Source organism: Rutilus rutilus, assembly GCF_951802725.1.
Source record: "Rutilus rutilus genome assembly, chromosome: 21".
Taxonomy (NCBI): domain Eukaryota; kingdom Metazoa; phylum Chordata; class Actinopteri; order Cypriniformes; family Leuciscidae; genus Rutilus; species Rutilus rutilus.
This window is the reverse complement of record NC_140226.1, coordinates 10,727,461-10,749,875: the sequence shown is the minus strand read 5'-3', so window position 1 is coordinate 10,749,875 and position 22,415 is coordinate 10,727,461. Positions and strand designations below refer to the sequence as shown.

Genomic DNA, 22,415 nt, shown 5'->3' with positions numbered 1-22,415 from the left:
CTGAAAACAGCATTGATTAAAAGATCTGTCGATTAAATCGAGATATCGATATTGTCAACCTACCCCTAGCATTCACACAGCTGACATGTTTACCTGTATTAGCTTATGAAATAGAAATAGACACAAAAAGCGCTAATTAAACGTCACCATTTCGGTCAATGATTGCGGCCCTCCAAAACTTATTTTCGGTCATCCCAAAACCCCAATCCCTAGCCAATGACAGCTGGATCACTGGATCTAATCGTGAGACAATGAATTCAGTAAAGCCTTAGTGAACTGAAATATTTAATTGGCATTGAGTAGGCTACAACTGAACAACAGATGGTTACATCAGGAATAAGTCTTAATATAAAAATGTGTAGGACTGGATAACGACATCTTAAAGGTAGAGGCCCTCCGGTGTCCCCTCCTGCTTCTTGTACAGGACGTTCTCTTTAGACTTCTTGAAGTCTTCATTAGTAACTTTCATTCTCCGTTCCCTCAGAGCCATTAGCCCTGCCTCTGTGCAAATGGCCTGGAAAAAAAAACACATTAATTCACTATTAAGTACAATGGAGTACATAAACAAATTAGTTCACAATCGGTGGTGGTCTTTGTTCAAGTTGTAGTTCAGGCCTAAACTAAAATGTGTAAATCAGTCGGACAAGGTGAAATCAACTACATCATCTTGTTCTGCAAGACATTCCCTGTGTCCTAATATGCCTAATTCAACTATACAGTAGGTGAAAAACTGTGTGTAAAACAAGTATTATGAACATCATGAAACATTATGAATCCAACGGACACTGTATGTATTTGAGCGCTGTTAAGCGGATTCTTAAACACCTCACCTCTGATTGGCCATTGTGTTGACGCGCTCAACATATAGGTTTCTGATTGGCCACTGTGTTGAAGCGCTCGGTGAAGAGCATCATAAATGTCACTGTTGATAATTGTAGCCAATCACAGACATATGTTGAGCACGTCAACACAAGGGCCAAATCAGAGGTGGTTAAGAATCTGTTCAACAGTGCTCAAAATGCAAGAGGGAAATGCTTGATATCGTCACATTTTTAAAAGTTCAGTTTTTGTCTAGTAGTCACTGTCATGCCGAATTTCATACTACACACTAAAACCTATTTTTTAACGGTTGCAAAGTAAGTTTCAAACCAAATGTAGAAAATGTAAGTCTATGTAAGACGAGTGTTCTGAACAAATTCATAGTATTGATAAAACAGTAGGTAAAAAGTACCAGAATGACCAACTACTTCCGGCGTGATTCTGAAGTGCGCATTCGATGGACACTGTACTATCCCATGAGGCCACGGGAGAGGATTTATGAATGGCAGTGAAGCGACACAACTGACGCCGTAGGTCACATGACAGTGACAACATGACAGATGTCATGCTGAATTTCATACTACACACTAAAACGTCCTTTTTAACCTTTCAAACCAAATGCAGTACCTACTGTACAGTATGTGGTTTCGGATGCAGCGATTGTTTTTGCATGTAATCGAATTGCAAAAGACTTTTATTTAATTTAAAAAAGCCTTTGATGCTACCTTGATGTCAGCGCCGGAGAGGTCTTCTTTAGCCAGGATGAGTTCATCCAAAGTCACGTCATCTGCTACGGTCATCCTGCTGGTGTGGATCTGAAAGATTCTGCGCTTGGTCTTCTCATCCGGCAGCGGGAACTCAATCTTACGATCAATTCTACCTGTGGAATCACACAAAGGGAACACCTACGTTTAGTCTACAAAGTAATGCACTATATGCAATGTAGTTATGTGCACTTTAAAACAGATGAAAATCTCCACACTAAGGTTTGACATTAGATGTTTGTCTGATTTAATTATCATGTGAAACCCACACCAGAACTGACTCATTCACCTGGTCTAATGAGAGCTGGGTCAAGTGTCTCTATCCTATTAGTAGCCATGATGACTTTGACGTCTCCGCGGGAGTCAAATCCATCCAGTTGGTTTAGCAGCTCCAACATTGTTCTCTGGATCTCCCGCTCTCCTCCGGAATTTGAGTCATACCTGCAGTGCACAGGAACAACAGTGAACATCAGTGTTCATACAGTCTAATCCGCACCTGATACACACACACGTGGTCGCACATGAGTTTTCTATTCAATAGCATATTCTATAACACAGCATAGATGTTTTCAGTGTCAATTGCAAAATCCACCAACATCCTCGTCAAAGAATAATTTTATTGTGAATTATGAGTGAATATTGTTAAATATAATAAAATGTACCGACATTTTAAAAGTTTGTTCTATAATAATTTACTCTTATTTGTTATCATTAAATTGTATTATATACACAACTGTTCAAAAGTTTGGTGTCATTAATTGTTCTTTGAAAGAAATTAATACTTTTATTCAAGAAGGATCCACTGAGTAACAAAAGTGACAGTATAATTTAATATAAATAAAAATACATTTTTATAATGTACAAATCTTACAAAAGATTTCTATTTCAAATAAATGTGTTATTTTGAACTTTCTATTCAACAAAAAATCCTGAAAAAATGCATCATGAAATCATTATTAAGAAGTATTAAGCAGCACAATTGTTTTCAACACTGATAATAAATTCTTGAGCATCAAATCATCATATTAGAATGATTTCTGAAGGATCATGTGACACTGAAGACTGGAGTAATGATGCTGAAAATTCAGATTTGCATCACATGAATAAATTACATTTATAAAACATGTATTCAAATAAAGAACAGCTATTTAAATTTGTAATAATATTTTATAAAATGACTGTTTTTCAAGTATTTTTTGATCAAATAAATGCAGCCTCGGTGAGCGTAAGAGACTTCATTGAAAAAAAACATTAAAAACCTTACCAACCCCAAACTTAAACGTGAGCTTCAAAATCCCCAGGCTCACCTCTTTGTGCCTATGGCGTCGATCTCATCTATGAAAACGATTGACGGAGCGTGTTCCTCAGCCACTCTGAAGAGCTCTCGCACAAGTTTGGGACCATCGCCAAGGTATTTCTGAATAAGCTCTGAGCCCACCACCCTCAGGAAGGTGGCAGACGTCTGGTTCGCCACTGCTTTTGCCAGAAGAGTCTTGCCTGCACACCCAGAGTATGTAATATCAACACAGAAAACCATCACATGAATGCGATATTGGCTTTTGAGAGCCATCAGACTGACCTGTTCCCGGTGCACCGTACAGAATAACTCCTTTAGGTGGCTTTATTCCCATCTCTTCATAATACTCTGGATGTGTGAGGGGAAGCTCCACAGACTCCTATAAATAGTCAAACATGCCTTGGAATTATGATTATTTTCTGCTAGTGTTCTTGAGCATGATTCATCAGTGCATGTTAAATTTCTAACGAAGAAAAAAATTATTCATTTAATCAAAATATTCACTCTCTGCTTCTGAAATGTTCTGCTGACATAACCAAGTTCATGTGGGCAGAGAAAAATTGGCTAAAAAACAAACACATAATATTGCACCCTTATATGCCCTCTTATTTTTTGATCCAATCAAAAGATAAAAAATACTTTGCCATTTATAGCTACTTTGAAATGAAACGAAAAGCCACTTTTTCAGCCACTTTAAAATGAAAAGCTATGTTTCTCCTAATAAAAACCTACCTGCGACAGAATCCTTAAATATTAGAATTAACATAATTATTTAGGAATATATTTAGATTCTCAGTAAAATTTTAAAAGTCATGTTAAAAAGATACATAAAATGGTCAAGGCCAATCTTATTAGTTTTAAGATGGTAAGAAATTGCTTAATATTTGATCATGCTTTGTTGCATTTAAAAATGTAAAGATACTTTTCACAACGGATTGACAATTTGATCTATTTTAGACTAGAATTAGACAAATAGAAATCTCTTTATAACCGGACCAAGAAAATTTTGGATAGGAACTAAGCAAATAAGGTATAATCATAGTTATATCTTAAGATTTGCTCAGACTGCCTTCTCCGTGAAAGGTGCAAAATTTTGACATTTTCTTCCTGTTTATTTAAAATCTGCTGCAAGCTTTAGTATTTTTAAGAGAGCTACCATAACTTGGTTAGTTCAGCAATAAACCTGTACTCATATTTAGTTAAAAAAAAAAATAATTCCAAGGTTTATAGTTTATGAAGGCCCTTGTATGGACGAGTGTTGCAAGTTAGCCTTCACTTTAAGCACTATGATACTAGCATTGGGTGGCTGTCGTTTCAGTTTTATCAATGTACATTGTCTCAAATAAACCATAAATAAATAATCAGTTTTAAGTCTGATCTATTACCTTGATCTCTTGAATCTGATTGTCCAGACCTCCAATGTCTGCGTACGTCTCCTGTGGGGCCTTTTCTACCTTCATTACAGTCACCAGAGGGTCCGTGTCATCCATCAGCACCCCGATTACTGCATGAACCTGCAATCATTTTACATCACTCAAATTTCATTACAGAACTACTACAATTAAAGGAACACTCCGACTTTTTGGGACTTTAGCTTATTCACAGTATCCCCCAGAGTTAGAGAAGTCTATACATACCTTTTTCATTTCTGTGCGTTCTGTAAGTGTTATTTGATGCACCCACCGCAAGCCTAGCTTAGCACAAAGACTGGATGTAAATGGATAATGGTAGCATACTAATCCCAATAAGTGACAAAATAATGCAAACATTTTCCTATTTACATGTTGTGATCTGTATAGTCACAGCGTGTACAAATAACAAGGCTATATGAGACAGAGACCATTTTTAATCGGATAAATACTGGGAACTATATTCTCACTAGGCGTAGGAGCACAGCTAACGTTACTTGGGCGGAGTGGCTACTTGGGCGGAGTGATTAGCGCAGCACACGAGACGCCCTGTCGCCCCTGTGGTGAGGAGCAGAGAGTTCGCTCAGAGTTGGAGTAATAGAGTCAGCAATTACTAGATACTAAATTTATAGTTTACAATCATGGGTGTTCGCTGTATTGTAAAGAGCTGCGACAATAAACAGGGGAGACCAGGTAATACCATGATGTTTCATAGAATTCCAACCAAAAACGCTGACCTGATGAATCGAGGGCTACAAACACACCTGTAAACAGCATCACGAAGTATTTCGTTTGCTCTGAACATTTTACTATAGACGACTATTTTGAAAAAATGCAAGTTGCCACACGGACCATGAAACGTGTGCTAAAGGATACAGCCATCCCATCGATAATAAAGACAGGACAAATTGGATCACCTGTTGCTGCAGTAAGTGTTCCGTTATGTTTTGAGATGACTAACATTAGCCATACTGTAACAGTGCCATGCTAATGTAATGTAACCTTAGTAGTGACACTATTACGTGAATAGGGGCTCCGTGTATCCCCTTTATTGTTATTATTGTGTTGTCATGAACACACTGTATCGCTCAATAACAAATGAGCGGCGCTAAATGTAACTCTCAGGACTGTAACATTCAACTTGCTAATGAACAGCTTCCAAAGTTTGTAACTCCTCATCTGTGTATTCTGGCTCAAAACTATATGGTTCTGGATCTTGGTTTGATACACAGTAAAATCCCTCTAACAATTCCTAAAAGTCAGCCATGATCACGAGTCACGTTCGCTACTAGCTAGTTAGTTACGTTTGTTTTGTTTACGGAACCATCAACAGGGCGTCTCGTGTGCTGCGCTAATCACTCCGCCCAAGTAGCCACTCCGCCCAAGTAACGTTAGCTGTGCTCCTACGCCTAGTGAGAATATAGTTCCCAGTATTTATCCGATTAAAAATGGTCTCTGTCTCATATAGCCTTGTTATTTGTACACGCTGTGACTATACAGATCACAACATGTAAATAGGAAAATGTTTGCATTATTTTGTCACTTATTGGGATTAGTATGCTACCATTATCCATTTACATCCAGTCTTTGTGCTAAGCTAGGCTAGCGGTGGGTGCGTCAAATAACACTTACAGAACGCACAGAAATGAAAAAGGTATGTATGGACTTATCTAACTCTGGGGGATACTGTGAATAAGCTAAAGTCCCAAAAAGTCGGAGTGTTCCTTTAATGCATAATAATAGCAATATGGCATGATAAATATTTGGGTAATAAAATTTATATCTGTAGTCAAATAAAACTCTTGAGTTAATATTTTTGTCTATTTATCTTTCAGTTTCTTAAGGTCCTTAAGGAGTGATTTGAAAGACGTTTACTAACCTTGTGGTTCAGTAACACAGAGCAGCCGGGCTCAAGAAGGTCTTTATCTACAAATGACAGAATACTGACATAATGCTCAGAGCCCACTGAAGTCGACACAATGGCATGATTATCATCAATGATCTCCTCCAGAGTTCCCACTGACATGGGTGTCCCTCGGAGATCATCCACTTTAGATCTCTCCTCCTATAAAACAAAACATTATGTCAAGGGCTTGATTTTTATCTTGATTTGTGTTTCTAAAGGGTTAGTTCACCATCAATTAATCCCTCTCATGTTGTTCCAAATCAATAATAAATGAGGGCGTTCTTTAATGAAATCGGACAGCTTTCTGTTCCTCTATTGACCCAAAACTCTGACGCTTCAAAATGTTAATAAAGAGATCGCAGAATAAATCCATATGAATCGAGTGGTTTAATCCAAGTCTTCTGAAGAGACATGATGAACCAATGAGGTTTGTTCTCGCACGTCAAGCAAGTACAGCTTCTGTTTGTTCGCTGATCAATGTTTATATGTGAATAAAAGCCTGAATTCAATTGTTCATCATATAAAGCGATTGTGTCTCTTCAGAAGATTTGAAATAAACTGCTTGATTGATATGGATTTATTTTTAGGATTTTTTCTTTAATCAAGTTTTGGGTGAATAGACTTTCAATGGAGGGATAGAAATCTCACTTATTTCATTAAAAATATATTATTTTGTGTTCAGCAGAAGAAAGAAATTCATACAGGTATGGAACAACATGAGGGTGAGCAGGGGCGTCGGACTGGGGGTAAAACCAGTACTGATTACCAGGGCCCCAAGGGGAGAGAGGGCCCTTGAAAAGTCTGGAATATATTTTATTTTACCTGGAGATTTTCATTTCCTAATTAAATTTCCTAATGAATGTCAGATGAAATGTAAAGTTGGTGTATTGGCTGAATAACTTGGTTGATTGACTGACTGGTCCCACCCCTAGCTAATGCGCCAAATGGTTTAGTCCATCTGCACGCATTTTGTTTACGTTAGTTAGTTGAGCATCTGGTGGAGCGTAAACTTATGCTGTAGAAATGTTTTTCTCAAAGAAAGCCAAATCAGACCACCAAAAAAGAAAGGAAAGACAGGAGAAGGAAAGAAAACAAAATGAGGGGAAACAATTGGTAACTGACTTCTTTTCAAAGAAAGGTGAGCACAAACTAGGACACGAAATCTATAGTGCTAAACTGCTTGAATATCTCTGCGATCGTTAGTGCTAAAAATGAACTGAGACGACCCATTGAAAGAGCAGAACATACACTTTCAGATGATAATTTGGTTATACATGTAATCTGAGGTAAAGGCTAAATAAATAAACTGTACACTAACAATGTTGTTTGCATACAACACACCATTATAATAGCCTAAATTGAAACCCGTTTCATTTTAAATTAATAGGCTATAATATCTAAAATGAGCAATAATTAGCAATTTTATAGCTTACATTGGGAGTTATATATATACAAATTGAGGAACATGGGGGCCCATCAGGACTGCCCATGCATAGGGCCCAGGATCTTGTGCTACACCCCTGAGGGTGAGTAAATGATGACATACTTTTCATTTTCGAGTGAACTATCCCTTTAAGATCTCTCATTAATATATTTATATATAGAGAGTATAATGGAATTAATGTATGTATGTATATATGCGTGTTGCACCTCCTGTTTCTCCTCCAAAGGTTTCATCTGCTCCTGGTTTCTGATGAACTCCTCCTCCATCAGCAGATAGTCTTTAATTCTCTCTTGTTTGAGGAGTTTCAGTCTGCACTGTGTGTGTGGAGTGACTGAGGAAAGAAATTACAGTGACATTTCAAGATTTTATGGATAAATACTATTCATGTATGAGCCTCTCATCAGGTTTGGTCAAGGTATAATGATGTTTATTTTACCCAAAGGCAGTTTGCTAGCAGCATCTGGTCCCTTCACTTTCTTCTTCCTTTTCCCAACTCTTGTAGGAATGGGAGGCTCGTATTTCTTTTTCTTATCCTAAAATTCAATGCATAATCAGCAGGAAATTGGTTTGATGATTAAATCAAATTCTTACATTACACAAATACGAATCTCTTCAGACTCTTTTCATGTCATTTTTTTTAACCACTTAATAGTAGTGAGAGTATTTGTGAAATAAATTCTCACCTTGTCATCTTTCTTCCCTCCACCAGGTCCTTGTCCTCCACTCTGACTTTGACCCTGTGAAAGTAAACATTCATTTAATTTATGTCTATCATCTACAATGAGTTAATTTATTTGATTTTGCTAATATATATATATATATATATATATATATATATATATATATATCTTTTTTTATGTATGTATGTGTGTGTATATGTATATATATATATATATATATATATATATATATGCATGCATGTACACATACATACATACATACATATATATATGTGTGTGTGTGTGTGTTATATATAAATACATACATACATACATACATACATACATACATATACATACACACACACACACATATTAGGCTGAAATTTATATTAGCTTTATGTTGTATGACTTTGACTCGTGCATTTATCCAATCTTGCCTTAATACCAGTACCAATGTGTAATTATATGTGAATATAATAACAATAACGAGCAGACGTTATTAATCATTTATTTGTTCTCTTTTTATATAATAAATACATTGATTACAAGCTAACACTAAAAGCTAACTTCCCCGCTTTACTGTCTATCACGCACTACAAAATTGAGACAAAGACTCAACAGTTCTGAATATGCATGATTCATTTCTAGACCAGAAATACATATATTTTAAAGATAAAATAAACCATTTAAAAAAGAAAAGGGAAATATGCTGTCTCACCATAGTCGTTTGATGTCTGTTGCTCTGTGTCTTCTTCTGCACTGGTTGATCAAGCCAATAGTGTCCTCTTCGCCACCTTCTGGAGAGGAGGGCACAGTGACCGAGGTCCTCGGTACTTGTTCGTGATGTCACATATGGGAGCAAATTAGTTTATATTGTTTCTAATTATTTAACTAGTTGGTTATTAAGTTGATACGGTTCTGTTATCCACGATTTGACACTATAAGAGAGCTAGACCAGAAATTATCGCGAGAGTACACTGTTTGCAACCAAGCTCAATGGTTAGGGTCTCGCGAGACTTTCACAGTGAGAAGGTTACCACCCTTGGTGGTTACCATCTTGCTGCGATCCCTCTCACTAATGTATTTGTGAACCAGAATAAAACAATGGGAAGCGTTGGAACCTTTGAGTGTCTTGAAGATTTCAATACATGTCTTCAGCAGTATGAGGAGGACACGAACACAAAATTTATCGTTTTGAAGAGCGATCGTGCATTTGGGAAAAGTGGTAGGCTATGTTTTAAAAGCATTGTCATCTCAAGTTGTATGTGTTATTAATGATCTTTGATGATCAGAGTCGCCGCCAACTCTAGAAATCTTTGGCTCGTAACTTGTCCTGCACATTTAGTGCTTTTCTAAACGATTGGGTTAAAACAGGCAAACCCCAATAGACCTACATTGAATCAAGAACATGTCACATATTGACATGTGAATGGTTCTGTATTGCTGCAAAAATCACCTAGAAACAAATAAGAAAACACTAGCAACGCCCTAGCAACCCCCCAAACCTTATTGCAACATATAGCAATGAACTAATAACTAGGACTGCAACTATAAACTATCTTGATAATTGATTTATTTGTTTTGGGTCATTAGTTATCTTGTCCAATACTCTATCAACCACTCAGAACACCTTAGCAACCTCCTTGGATTGCCCTAGCAATCACTATCCATAACAGCTCCACCCAAATTTCTTCTTTTCTATGTTTTATTCCCAATGTAGATCTGACAGTGGAAAAACAGCTGCAGTGGGAAGTGAAGATTGTTCCGTTCAATGGCGTGCCTTTTAAGATTATTGGGAAAAAGACATACGTATGTCACCAAGGAAGAGACAAGCACGCCAAAGCCAAACAAAGACGTCAGGAGAGTAAAGTACGAGCTTCTCGCACTAATGTCTGATCATTTTTTTGACTGACCTTATGACCTATGTCTTATCTTCTGTTTCAGGTAGAAGGTCATGAATATTCATGCCTGAAAACAAGACGCTTAATGCAAACAACTAAAAAAATGGGTTGTCCTGCGACCATAAATGTGATTCATATTGTGAGGTTCCCCGAGTACAAGGTAAAACACTTAAAAGGGTTAGTTCATTCAAAATGAAAATGATCCCATAATTTGCTCACCCTAAAGCCATCCTAGGTTTATATGACTTTCTTATTTCTTGTTTGTGTGTGTGTTGCCAGATAACTGAAGATAACCCTTACCAGAAACGAGAAAAGTCATCAGCTGTTAGAGAAGCGCTAAGACTAGATCCAAAGCGTGTGCGAACAGAAGAAATGTTTGCAGCCAGTTTCCCAGATATTAAGGAGCATCAAAACCACCCCATCGATGGAAAGGTTTGTGCCTTAGTATTGATCTCGAGTCATGACAGATTTACTTGGCCGTTGATTATTCAATTGTCCCAATTAGTTTTGCTAATTTCTCTCTTTAACAAAAATTAAATGATTTTTGCTCTCTTTAACAATTTTTTTTTTCAAATAATACAGTCAGTAATTTTTTATACTTTTATTCAGCAAGGATCTAAAGTGACAGTAAAGACATTTGTAATGTTACAGATGATTTCTGTTTCAAATAAATGCTGTACTTTTGAACTTTCTATTCATCAAAGAAAAACATGTATCATGGTTTCCACAAAAATATTAAGCAGCACTGAAGTATCATGTGACACCGAAGATGGGAGTAATTATGCAGAAAATTCAGCTTTGTATCCCGGGAATAAATTACATTTTTTAAATGTTCAGTTTTACTGTATTTTTGATAAAATAACTGCAGCCTTAGTGAGCATAAGAGACTTACGCAATGACTTAACAACATATCGTACTGACCCCAAAATTTTGAATGGTAGTGTATGCTGTGAAAATGATGGCTAATTTCATATTGTTCTGCTTGAACTTGCAGGAATCAAGAGACATTTGGAACATCATAAAAAAGGTCAAAGCAGGAAACAGGAAGTCCAGTGTGGACCATCATAATCTACAGGTAAAGGCTGTCAGAAGATTGAGGGGCTGTTACAAATGAACTGTGAAAGGCAAAGTCAACATGAAACCACATTCAAAACCAGTTTTGCTTCTGTAATATGATGTATTTCCAAGTAAAACATAATGCACAAAAAATATAGGGTGGGATCTGAGTTTATCCCCCAGGAATTGGAATGGTGACGCGTCGTTGTACCAGAGGTGGAGAAGCTTGAGTAATGTTTTGCCTGAAGGCCCTTGATTTCACCACTAGAGAGCGTCATTTCAACCCTGCATTACTTCTCCTTTGTTAAATGGTTGTAACACTCTCACCTGTGTTGAATTACTCTTAATTGTCAACCCTATTTAATGCCCTGTACTCATCATACAACTTTGGGCTGTCCCAGACGAAAGATGACCAGTCGTGGTGATTTCTGTGGTCGTGGCTCCTAAACGGTGGGCCAACGTTGTACAGTGAGAGAGGTTCAAAGATGGCCATTGTCAGACCAAAGATAGCCTGCGATAATTCTCTGACCGAATCAGACATTTAGCAGCATCAAGGACGCCCACACCAGAGACCCGAGCTCGATCCCTAGCTGGATCATAACAGATATATTTAGAACATTTAGACATTTTTGTTCTTTGGAATTACATGCATGACTGACTCATTCACAATAAGGATTGAGAAAGCAACTGGTCAATTTGGATTTCATGTTTGAACACTGATCATGTTTTATGTTGCAGGAATGATTTTATTACATTCAATACTGATTCAAAGAGATTAATTGAGAGGTTATACGTTTTAGGCCTTGGTAAACGCATGGAAGGAAGAGGGCTGTGCCATTGAGTACAGACCCTCTCAGGAGGAGGAGGATGGTACCGTGGTGAAGATGTTGCTGTGCTTGCAGACGCCATGGCAGAGGAGGCTTATGTTACTGTATGGACAGCATATGTGCTTCCTAGATGAAACCTATCGAGCGGGCAGGTGTGTTGGTGCATTTAATGTCATTTAATATGTACTAGTGCTGGGGTTTTCAAACGGGTCCGGGACTGGCTTGCTTAGCATTCAGCAATATTATCAATTTGACTGTACTGGCACTATCCTATCGGTTGAGAGCTGAACTGAACTGGATGATGACGTCGCTGCTTTATAGCTGCTTTATAGCTGAATTGAACTCATTTCATAATTGATGAACTTTACACACTTATTGAACCAAACTGAATCAACACTGAACTGACTCAAGCTGAATAATAACACTATTACAGCTTTACAGCAGAATTGAATTAGATCATTATTGTCCTGTTTATCACTGTAAAGCTGCTTTGAAACAATCTGTATTGTATAAAGCGATATAATTAAATGTGACGTGACTTGATTTGACCCCCATAGGGCCACAAGGGAGTGCTAGGGGGCCCTTGGAAAAGTTTAGATAAATGCAGTGTAAAAAAAAAAGAAAACAATTAAACAAATAACGTTGAATGAACTACAAAATCTTGAATTAAATGACCAAATAAATAAACAAAAACATTTCATATTTCTATTTAATATAACTATAAAAATAAACTAATTTTTAAAAAATGCAATGTAAAGTAATTGACACATGTATAATATTAATGTATTATTTAGGTTTTTATTCTTGAAAATATATAACTGCCTTTAAACTTTAGGATGTGGGTGCCTCTCTTCAGTATAATCAGATTTGAGGGTCCGTGGCATCAAACAGATTGAAAACCTCTGTACGTAGTGCACAAAAATAAAAACCTCAGAATGGTTTACCTGTCTTTGCCTCACAGAAATTCACTGCCGCTCTTCTTTCTGTGGGTGAGGACAAATGTCAGCTACGCTGCAGTTGGAGTGTTTGTAATTCAGACAGACACTAAAGAAGTCCTTGTAGAAGCCTTGAAGGTGTTTCAGAAGTGGAATTCAGACTGGAATCCATCACACTTCATGGCGGGCTTCTGTGAGGCGGAAATCGGTGCTCTGGAGGAGGTGTTTAAAGGTACATTTGGAAGTTTGAGTATGCTTTTTTTTTTTTTTTTTAAACAATTAGTGGACAGATGGTTCTATATGTTTGGATCTTTTTATTGTTTCAACAGTTTAAGTGAGCAGCGCGTCAAAACAATGGAGATGTACACACCTCAAGTGCTCAGGATCATTTACGGAAATGATATTTCAGCGCTAAACCCTTTAAGATTTTTATCTAGCTCCAGACGTGCTTCTTTTAAGTCCTTTCAGCTTAATGCGTGTTGCTTCTCTCCCCCAATAAAGGCATAAAGCACTGCGTTACTGTATGAAAAAGAGCTTCAGTCAGATGACGCGGTTCTTTTAACAACAGTAGCGCAAACACAGTGGTGAGCAGCAAAAGAGATTGATGCTTTTGTTAAAACACTGTAGAAAATGGGAATGCAGCATTGTAAAATATTTTTTATGCCAAATATGACTCCAACCATTCAACTAAACCAAGTTTGTGACAAATAAGTTTTTCATCTACTTTTACTGCTATTATTTCAGCATGTTAAGAACGTTTCATAATACAGTAAACAATGTTCTAATCGGGAACATTAAAGGGGATCGATTATGCAAAATTCACTTTTATATATTGTATTGTTTTTTAATATAATTTTGTGTCCTCAGTGCGTGAACACAACCACCCCACTGTGGTAAAAATCCATCCACTGTTATTTTTTTCCCATAAATCTGTCTTAAAATTAGCCGTTCAGGAATGTACTCCAATGTGACGTGACATTGGAACAGGAACTCAATCTGCCCTATTAGCTTAGCTCCAGTCTGCCCGTGTTTGTCTCCTCACTGGGATGTGCACGCTCAGAAAACCATATATCAGAAGTTTAGACTGATATGGCTTTAAAATGCATGCAAATAATAAACTTCTTTGGCAGAGTATCCGTGGCACGAGCTGTAAAGGATCCGGCCTCTTCTGGGAAGCAGCAGCTCATTTGCATTTAAAGATACACGCATGAAACAGAAAGTTTTTTGCTTCAAATCAAAAATGGGCATTTACAATATGGTATAATAAATGATATGTGGTGTATTTTGAGCTGAAAGATTCTGGAAACACCAAAGTCTTATAATAAATCTTGTAAAACGGGGCATAATATGACCCCTTTAATTAGACGTCATCATTTCTGGCATGATGCTCATGATTAGATAACTTTGACTATAATATCGATGTTAGTAGATTAGATGTTAGTAGGAGAGAGATATCTAATGTCTTCTCAGCTTTTGGACCACTTCAGATGCGGTTCCATTTTCAATTTAACATAACTTTTGGTGGTCAGGTGAAGTTAGTATTATTCCTGTGTGTCATATGAGTAATAGGAGCAAGACTGATTTAACATTGTATATATTTCACTTCTTGATTTTAGAAATACTAAAATCTAAAAAAACGTACATTTTTTATTTCAGGGGGCCTTTAAAGGCCATAACACCTGAATGTTAAATTACTGTTTTGTAATCACCCTTCCTCGTAGTCGTGCAGGCTGTCGCATTGAGTCACAAGCCGTATGAGAAGATAAATGCTACAAATGTGTAAAATATTGGATCTGACAAATGAACAACATCTTTGTCGTTATAGGTTCTAAAGTGCTCCTCTGTGATTTTCATAGAGAAAAGGCATGGATGGAGTGGACAGGAAAAAAGGAAAATGATGTGACATGTCAGGAAAAGGTTCTTAAACTTCTACAGGCTATTGCAGATTCTCAGACGAACGAGGACTTTGAGAACAGCACTGTTACCCTTCAGCAACATCCGGACTGGCAGTCAAATCGAAAACTGAGAAGGTTTTTCAGGAAATGGCTGTGTCATCCAGAGGTGAGTATATTACTTCTGTCTAAGTTCTATGAAGTATCATTAAAGATGATGGTGTGAAACCTAGTGACGCATATTATGCTTTTCTGTCCCCTGAACTAGAGATGGGTTAAAGTGTTAAGAAATGAAAACCTGAATGTGGCCGTCTTCACAAATAAAGGTGTTGAAAGACAAAAAGAATTGCTGAGGCATTCCTACCTTAAAGGTCACAGACACTGCAGCCTGAGCGAAACACTAATAGTCATTATGAGAGACTTCCTGCCGAGATCCTATCAAAAGTAAGAACTGGATTGTTGTGGAAAGTCATCTGGCGCCTGTTATATTTTACCTTCACCTTCAAGAAATATCTTAAGACTTAAGGCCTCATTATACTTCTGCGTCGGACCTACGCCGGAGCCTATACGCCGTAGGCAACGTGTTGGTTTTAATTTATACTTCTGTGTCGTTGTCCGCGTTGACGCGCACCTAGGGAGCATGTGAAACCCCGAGGGAGGGGTTCTGGCAGACCAATCACAGCGCTTGTGTCCGCGTAGAATTGACGCGTTGTTACATTTTTGGAGAGGTGCACGTCAGGGTACGCCGTAGGGTACGCGCGCTACACACAGCCTACGACGTAGCTACGGCGGCAGTTCGACGCAGAAGCATAAATAGGCCTTTAAACATTTTTGTGAGATTCATCCATTGATTTGGAAACTAAACATGAATTTGTCTGACTAAAAATCTCTTTCCATATGCAGGTACATTGAATTGAATATCAAATGCTCAAGTGGCTCACGCAAATACAGTGGAAATGTGCCTTGTTTTCTAAGAGACAGACCAAGAATAATGGCTCAACACATCATGAAAAGGCACCAAGAGTCGCTGCTCTTCAACGCAAGAGACATAACGTCTGCTGGGGAGAACGTCTTCCGTGTTCAGAGTCAGACTTCACAGGAAGAACATCTGGTGAACTTTGGAAAAGGCGATGAGATGCCTTCATGTACATGCATGGACTGGAGGAGACATCTTCTCCCATGCCAGCATTTTTGTGCTGTTTTTACCTTAGTTCCTGGATGGAGTTGGGAGAATCTGAGCGCCGCGTACAGTAAGAACCCTCTCTTCACGTTTGACGAGGTTTGCCTTGGACACTCTAGGACACTTCCTCTGACTTCTGCTGATCTTCAAGGTGAAGAGCTTCTGAAGAAGAATCAGGAGAACGATAATAGTCCAGAGGGAGACGGCTGCATTTCCAGTCCAGAGAGAAGTCCGTCGTCTCCTGCCGCTCCCTCAGAGACCATCCTGATCACCCCTAGTGTTAAAGCAGAAAAAAGGGAGAAATGCGGTACCTTGTTAAAGGAGATATCTGATTTGACGTGCCACATACAGGATGGGACATTTCTAGATTCAGTAACTGATCGCCTTACAAATCTTTTAGAAGATTTGAGGCGACACATTCCCCATGATGACATCCTTGACCTTTCCTACACACCACCATCCAAGAAAATGTGTTCGTCAGCACCCGCTGATCCACTTAACACAATCCCAGAAAGATGCCCTGTATCTGGAATAGTCGGTGATGCGGGCAACCCCCACAAGTGACTTTTAAAGGGATAGTTCACTTTGAAATTAATTTTTGATATGTTTTAGCTTACCTCAAGGGCATCCAAGATGTAGGTGTCTTTGTTTCCGCAGTAGTTTCAATTTTGATATTTTTAGGTCAAACCGTTCTTGTCTGTCAGTCATATAATGCAGGTCTATGGTCACTGGCTCAAAACACAAGCACAGAGTCCAAATTAAAACAATTCCCCATCGTCCAAATGAAACAATTCCCCATCATAAGTACACATTGATGGCCTAAGACACGAAACGAGCGGTTTGTGTGAGAAAACGAACAGTATTTATATCGTTGTTATCTCTTGAAAACAGCACACGTCCAAATGATCTGACGGCGCGGGCGGGTATAGATATATACATAGATGTCGCCTTGGCTACTGCAGTTCATTGGAACGAAACCGTAGCCAAGTGACATCTAGTGTATATATCTATACCCGCCCGCTGGCGGGTATAGATGTATACACTAGATGTCGCCTTCGCTACTGCAGTTCATTGGAACGAAACCGTAGCCAAGGCGACATCTATGTATATATCTATACCCGCCCGCGCCTTCAGATCATTTGGACGTGTGCTGTTTTCAAGAGATAACAACGATATAAATACTGTTCGTTTTCTCACACAAACCGCTCGTTTCGTGTCTTAGGCCATCAATGTGTACTTATGATGGGGAATTGTTTTAATTTGGACTCTGTGCTTGTGTTTTGAGCCAGTGACCATAGACCTGCATTATATGACTGACAGACAAGAACGGTTTGACCTAAAAATATCAAAATTGAAACTACTGCGGAAACAAAGACACCTACATCTTGGATGCCCTTGAGGTAAGCTAAAACATATCAAAAATTAATTTCAAAGTGAACTATCCCTTTAAGGTGTTGCTTCTCGTGTGCATCGTGATTTGTGTTTGTACACATTTTTGCCATTAAAACTGTACATTTTGTAGTATGTGTGGTATTTTGAACTGTAGTCTCTCCTGTTCTTGAGATATACAGTGCTATGCATAAGTTTAGACACCCATGCTAAAGTTGACTAAAAAGAGGAATAAAAAATCATCTTTTGGAAATTGAACTTAATGCCTTAATTAAAAATTTTTGGAAAAATACGACCTTTAAGCACACCAATTTTCTTTGTGAATGAATAATGTATCGTAAATAAATAAATGTTCTTCCTTAAAATACAGGGTGCATCTGTATTTCAAACCAGAAGCTAGGATTAAAATAAATGGTGGCCTTACAAAAAAGATAAATTTAGAAAGAGGAACCCGACAAGGATGCCCTCTTTCTCCCTTATTATTTGCAATCTATATTGAGCCTTTGGCCCAGGCAATAAGGGAAAATAATATAATTGGAGGGATCACAGTTAATAAAGTAGAACATAAAATGACACTATGCTGATGACGTGATAGTTTATCTTTCTAATCCAGACATATCACTTCCTAAGTTATTTGACTTTCTTGAGGAGTATGGACGGTTCTCGGGATATAATTTAAACATAAAGAAAACCCAAATGTTATCATTTGGTTTCAATCCAATAAAAGAACTCAGACAACGATTAAATATTAATTGGAATCAAAAAGCAATTAAGTATTTGGGGGTATGGCTAACACAAGATTTAACAAAGTTATATAAGAAGAATTATAATATAATCAATGGAAAAATTAAAGAAGATCTTAAGCGATGGTCTTCTCTACCACATTTGGATTTTAGTTCAAGAATTGAAAGTATAAAAATGAATGTACTTCCGAGACTGTTATATCTCTTCCAATCACTTCCTGTGGAAATACCACCTAAACAGTTTCAAGGATGGGATAAACAAATCTCTAGATTCATTTGGAATGGAAATAAACCAAGAACTAGATATAAAACATTGCAATTGGAGAAAAATAAAGGGGGTATGTCACTCCCCAATCTAAAAGATTACTATTATGCCGCTCAGCTGAGGCCATTGGTGTGTTGGTGTGATTTACAGATTGAGACAAAGTGGAAGGAAATAGAAAGCGAGTTTCAAGGGGTACCAGTTCAAGCTCTAATAGGTAAAAAATCTCATTTTCAAAGGCAAATACAAGATATTAACCCAATAACTCAATTTACCTTGGAAATCTGGTTTAAAATCGTAAGGGAATTCATCTTGGAGAAACAAATTCAGATTTTGAACTGGGAGGCATATAACCCAGATTTCAAACCAGGGACAATAGACCATAGGTTTACACAGTGGATTTACTTAGGAATTTCTGCACTCTGCACAATTACCAACAATGGAAACATAGAGAGCTTTCAAGCTTTAAAAGACAAGTTTGGTCTTGTAAATCACGACCTATTTAGATATCTACAGGTTCGTCAATATTATATGAAAGAAATAAAGAATAATGATGAGATTAATCAGATTGTTCAGGTTGTTATACAGGCATATAAGAAAGGTACAAGTAAGATTGTGTCCAAATTATATAAAGGGATAAGTAATTTGAGGACTCATTCAATAGAATATTTAAGATTAAAATGGGAAAAAGAGGTTGGCATTTCCTTGTTACCTGAACAATGGAATAAAATCTGTACTATCCCACATACCTCAACGAGCTCAAGAATGTGGCGGGAGTTTTGTTGGAAAAATTTGACTCGCTTTTTTATCACACCCAGAATTAAGGAATTACAAACGAGAACCTCCTACCCATGCTGGAGGAAATGTGGTGTAGAAAAGGCCCACCATACACATATTCTGGCATTGTTCAAAAGTACATAGTTTTTGGGAGGTTGTACGGTCTACTAGTATTTTCACCCTACATATATCAAAGTCATTTTATGTCCTTTACTTGGGAGACATCCCAGATGAGGTTGGGAAAGATGATAAATATTTATTTAAAATTTTACTGGCAACAAGTAAAAAAGCGATAACCCGGAAATGGTACAAGGAAGACCCACCTACGAGAGAAGACTGGTTTCAAATAGTAACAGAGGTTAGAGAAATTGAAAGACTTACATATACACTTCGGCTACAAACACAAATCTTTGAGAACCAATGGAGGAAATGGTTAACAAGCTCCTTTGTGGTTTAAAGGTCTGCATTTGTAAATGAATATATTTGTGTATTATTAGAAGGTTTACTCATGTGAAATGAGTAAAGGGTTATATGTAACATATGACAATCTTTTGTTATTCGTGAATGTAATGTGTGGCAACCTTCATTATTCTTATTTATTATTTGTATTATTTGTTAACCCTTTTTTTTTTTGTAATGTGGAGTGTTTTTATGTTCTAAAAAAGCAATAAAAAATAAGTATAAAAAAAAAAGCATTCACCATACCTAGAGATTGGCACTGGAGTACTTTCCATAAGATCATCTCTCAATGCAAATCAAACTAGCTATTAGGCTAACTGAAATAAAACCATGCCAATCTCTAGGTATGGTGAAGGCTATGTGATGATGTGGGGCTATTTTAATTCCAAAGGCCAAGGGAACTTTATCAGGATGCATAGTATCCTGGGTCCATGAAGTAACTGGCCTTTAAAAATAAAAATCTGCCTGCCTCTATGGGAATTTAACATAGGGGTGTCCAGACTTATGCACCCTGTATTTTAAGGAAGAACATTTATTTATTTACGATACATTATTCATTCACAAAGAAAATTGGTGTCCTTAAAGGTTGGATTTTTCCAAATTTTTTAATTAAGGCATTAAGTTCAATTTCCAAAAGATGATTTTTTATTCCTCTTTTTAGTCAACTTTAGCATGGGTGTATTAACTTATGCATAGCACTGTAGATGTAGCTTCACGGTCTGGGCTGGTAACTGAAAGGTTGTAGGTTTAAACCCTGCATGTGGTTCTGGATCATTGTTCTGTGCGGTCCTGACAAAACCAGCCTGCTAAATAGCCATCTTGATAAAAAAAATTGGCAAGCAGGACAAGGCCGAGAGCCTTGAGAACGTAGCGAGGCTTGTTGCATGAGTGCTAATAATGAGCTTCCCTGAACTTTGTTACATATAAGTTATGTTTGATATATACATTTTATTTGATATGGCTTGTGCAGTCAAAGTTGATTTGCCAACGCTTAATTAGTAACATTGCAACTTTTCACAAAGAATGCCAAAAACCTTATAAACAAAGATAGAGTATAGAGTAATATTGGCATTTGACCAGAATATTACTCACAATTCCCCTTTATTTTAATTTTTTTTTAACATTACCTACACGTCCGTGGTTTGTGGTTGGAAAGAAACGCTCACTTGTGGTTGATGAAGAGGTCTATAAGAGCTCCTCCAGGGGCTTCTGAGGAACACTGAGGTTCAGATTCTGAAAGCTGCTTCTTGAGGCTGGTTAAAGATTATCTGCTAAGATGCTCAGGAACGTCTTTCTTGTCAGCTTGCTCATATATGCAGGTAAAATCATCACTATCTCAGTTCTAAAATTACTTGTATTTTTGATATCTTATGGCATTACTGACTTGTATGTTAATGGACATGGCCTGAAAACACAAGAACTTACAGTATAATAGACGTGCATGAAGAGTCATTTGCTTTAACGTGGCATTAATTATTGTTCGTTTATTTTTAGTCTGCGCAGATCACTGGGACATTCGTGAAGAGGGCTCTGCTGAGGAAGATCTTGAAGAAATCACTGTAAGCTTCTGATGGCAATAGTTTGTTAAACGAGTGTATACTTTAAAAAATAATGACCTTATGTAAAGCATTGCAACTCTGTTGCATCTGTTGAACAAGTGGGAAAAAAAATTGAGAGAAACCTTTTCACACTGTTGACAGGTAGTTATAGATAATGTAGTTAATTATAAGTAGCATACTTCTTTGCATTGTCTCCTTGAGGCAGTGGAGAGAGATTTGGAGATTGGATTCTGCTATGTTCTTATCTGCTTTATTATCAGTTTCCTATCTTGATGTGTTTTCAGGCTGAGAGCTTGACGGAACAACAGTCTTCTCCTGTGTGCTCGATATGTAAATACATCATGAAGAAGGTGAAAAAAAGAATCTCCTCCAAGGCAACTCCGGTGAGTATCATGATTACTGTCGCAGTATTTAACTGTATGAGCCTTTCACAACAGCTTTTACTAATGACATAATTTCCCTCAGGATGAAATCAAGGACAAGCTGAACAACACCTGTGAGAAAGCCGGGATACTGAAATCTAAGTGCAAGAAATTTGTTGCGAAGCATCTGAGCACTTTGATTGATGAGCTGATGACTGATGACGGGCCAAAAGCCATCTGTGCCAAAGTTCATGCCTGCAAGTAAGTGGCACAGTAATATGGTAATACATAACATAAATGTGGAGATTTTGAATAACTTTTTTTGTTTTTGTTTGTTCTAGGCGAGAACCACCACCCATGTAGTTCATTATTTCTCATGATCCTGCTTTTAACAATTTCTGAATTACTGTTTACGCATTAAATCCATTACAATGAAAGCTAAATAAAATTATATGAATAAAACAATCAATTATCTGTGTGTTTTCTTTCATTTCGGTTGAATCCAAATGTTCTCTGATAAGCTTAATCAAAAGTGTTTACAATACATCATTAATAAAATTAAACAGAATAAAAGGCTTTGTGAGGATATAAAAAAAAGATATATATAACAATTGACCAGATCTGTTTAGAGTCTATTGCATTGTTTGTCAGTGAGGTGCTCTATAAGAATGCAATGCTTGTAGGAGAAGAGCATTGCAATGAAATGACTCAGTCAAAAAGTATATTTACAAAAGTCAACTGCTTCTTGCAGAATATATACAGTGGGTACGGA

General features: G+C 37.4%; 3 protein-coding genes across 5 annotated transcripts; 2 read left to right on the top strand and 1 right to left on the bottom strand.

The window, feature by feature from the left end:
* Positions 1–267: 267 nt before the first annotated feature.
* On the bottom strand, positions 268–9,260 carry psmc1a (proteasome 26S subunit, ATPase 1a). Its single transcript, XM_084394108.1, has 11 exons — positions 9,020–9,260; positions 8,323–8,376; positions 8,076–8,172; positions 7,846–7,970; positions 6,169–6,354; positions 4,266–4,394; positions 3,163–3,259; positions 2,891–3,080; positions 1,873–2,024; positions 1,545–1,699; positions 268–514 (listed from the first exon to the last, which is right to left on the bottom strand). The coding sequence occupies exons 1-11, from the start codon at positions 9,020–9,022 to the stop codon at positions 380–382; spliced, it is 1,323 nt and encodes a 440-aa protein (XP_084250234.1). The 5' UTR covers positions 9,023–9,260; the 3' UTR covers positions 268–379.
* On the top strand, positions 9,260–16,678 carry LOC311281271 (uncharacterized protein). Of its 3 annotated transcripts, none has more exons than XM_084394099.1 (10): positions 9,260–9,526; positions 10,022–10,170; positions 10,246–10,362; positions 10,482–10,634; positions 11,197–11,277; positions 12,059–12,237; positions 13,080–13,252; positions 14,846–15,081; positions 15,181–15,356; positions 15,816–16,678. In XM_084394099.1, exons 1-10 carry the CDS (start codon positions 9,298–9,300, stop codon positions 16,654–16,656), a joined length of 2,334 nt encoding a protein of 777 aa, XP_084250225.1. In that variant the 5' UTR covers positions 9,260–9,297; the 3' UTR covers positions 16,657–16,678. The 3 variants fall into 3 exon arrangements, with proteins under 3 accessions (XP_084250225.1, XP_084250224.1, XP_084250226.1); XM_084394098.1 differs by having other exon boundaries at positions 13,047–13,252; XM_084394100.1 differs by lacking the exon at positions 9,260–9,526 and having other exon boundaries at positions 10,032–10,170; positions 10,250–10,362; positions 13,047–13,252.
* Positions 16,679–20,940: 4,262 nt separating this feature from the next.
* Positions 20,941–22,117, top strand: nkl.2 (NK-lysin tandem duplicate 2). The gene is made up of 5 exons (XM_084394118.1): positions 20,941–21,041; positions 21,217–21,281; positions 21,566–21,664; positions 21,747–21,904; positions 21,985–22,117. The coding sequence occupies exons 1-5, from the start codon at positions 20,999–21,001 to the stop codon at positions 22,004–22,006; spliced, it is 387 nt and encodes a 128-aa protein (XP_084250244.1). The 5' UTR covers positions 20,941–20,998; the 3' UTR covers positions 22,007–22,117.
* The last annotated feature ends 298 nt before the right edge of the window (positions 22,118–22,415 follow it).

Excerpts from the sequence above, each read along its gene's own strand:
- psmc1a (XM_084394108.1), bottom strand. Across the intron at positions 8,173-8,322 it reads GAGGGAAGAAAGATGACAAG|GATAAGAAAAAGAAATACGA; the intron begins GTGAGAATTTAT and ends ATTGAATTTTAG. Across the intron at positions 2,025-2,890 it reads GACGCCATAGGCACAAAGAG|GTATGACTCAAATTCCGGAG; the intron begins GTGAGCCTGGGG and ends TGTGCACTGCAG.
- LOC311281271 (XM_084394098.1), top strand. The coding sequence starts at position 9,298 with ATGGTTAGGGTCTCGCGAGACTTTCACAGTGAGAAGGTTACCACCCTT. Across the intron at positions 10,363-10,481 it reads TGAGGTTCCCCGAGTACAAG|ATAACTGAAGATAACCCTTA; the intron begins GTAAAACACTTA and ends GTGTGTTGCCAG. Across the intron at positions 10,635-11,196 it reads ACCACCCCATCGATGGAAAG|GAATCAAGAGACATTTGGAA; the intron begins GTTTGTGCCTTA and ends TTGAACTTGCAG.
- nkl.2 (XM_084394118.1), top strand. The coding sequence starts at position 20,999 with ATGCTCAGGAACGTCTTTCTTGTCAGCTTGCTCATATATGCAG. Across the intron at positions 21,665-21,746 it reads TCTCCTCCAAGGCAACTCCG|GATGAAATCAAGGACAAGCT; the intron begins GTGAGTATCATG and ends AATTTCCCTCAG. Across the intron at positions 21,905-21,984 it reads GCCAAAGTTCATGCCTGCAA|GCGAGAACCACCACCCATGT; the intron begins GTAAGTGGCACA and ends TGTTTGTTCTAG.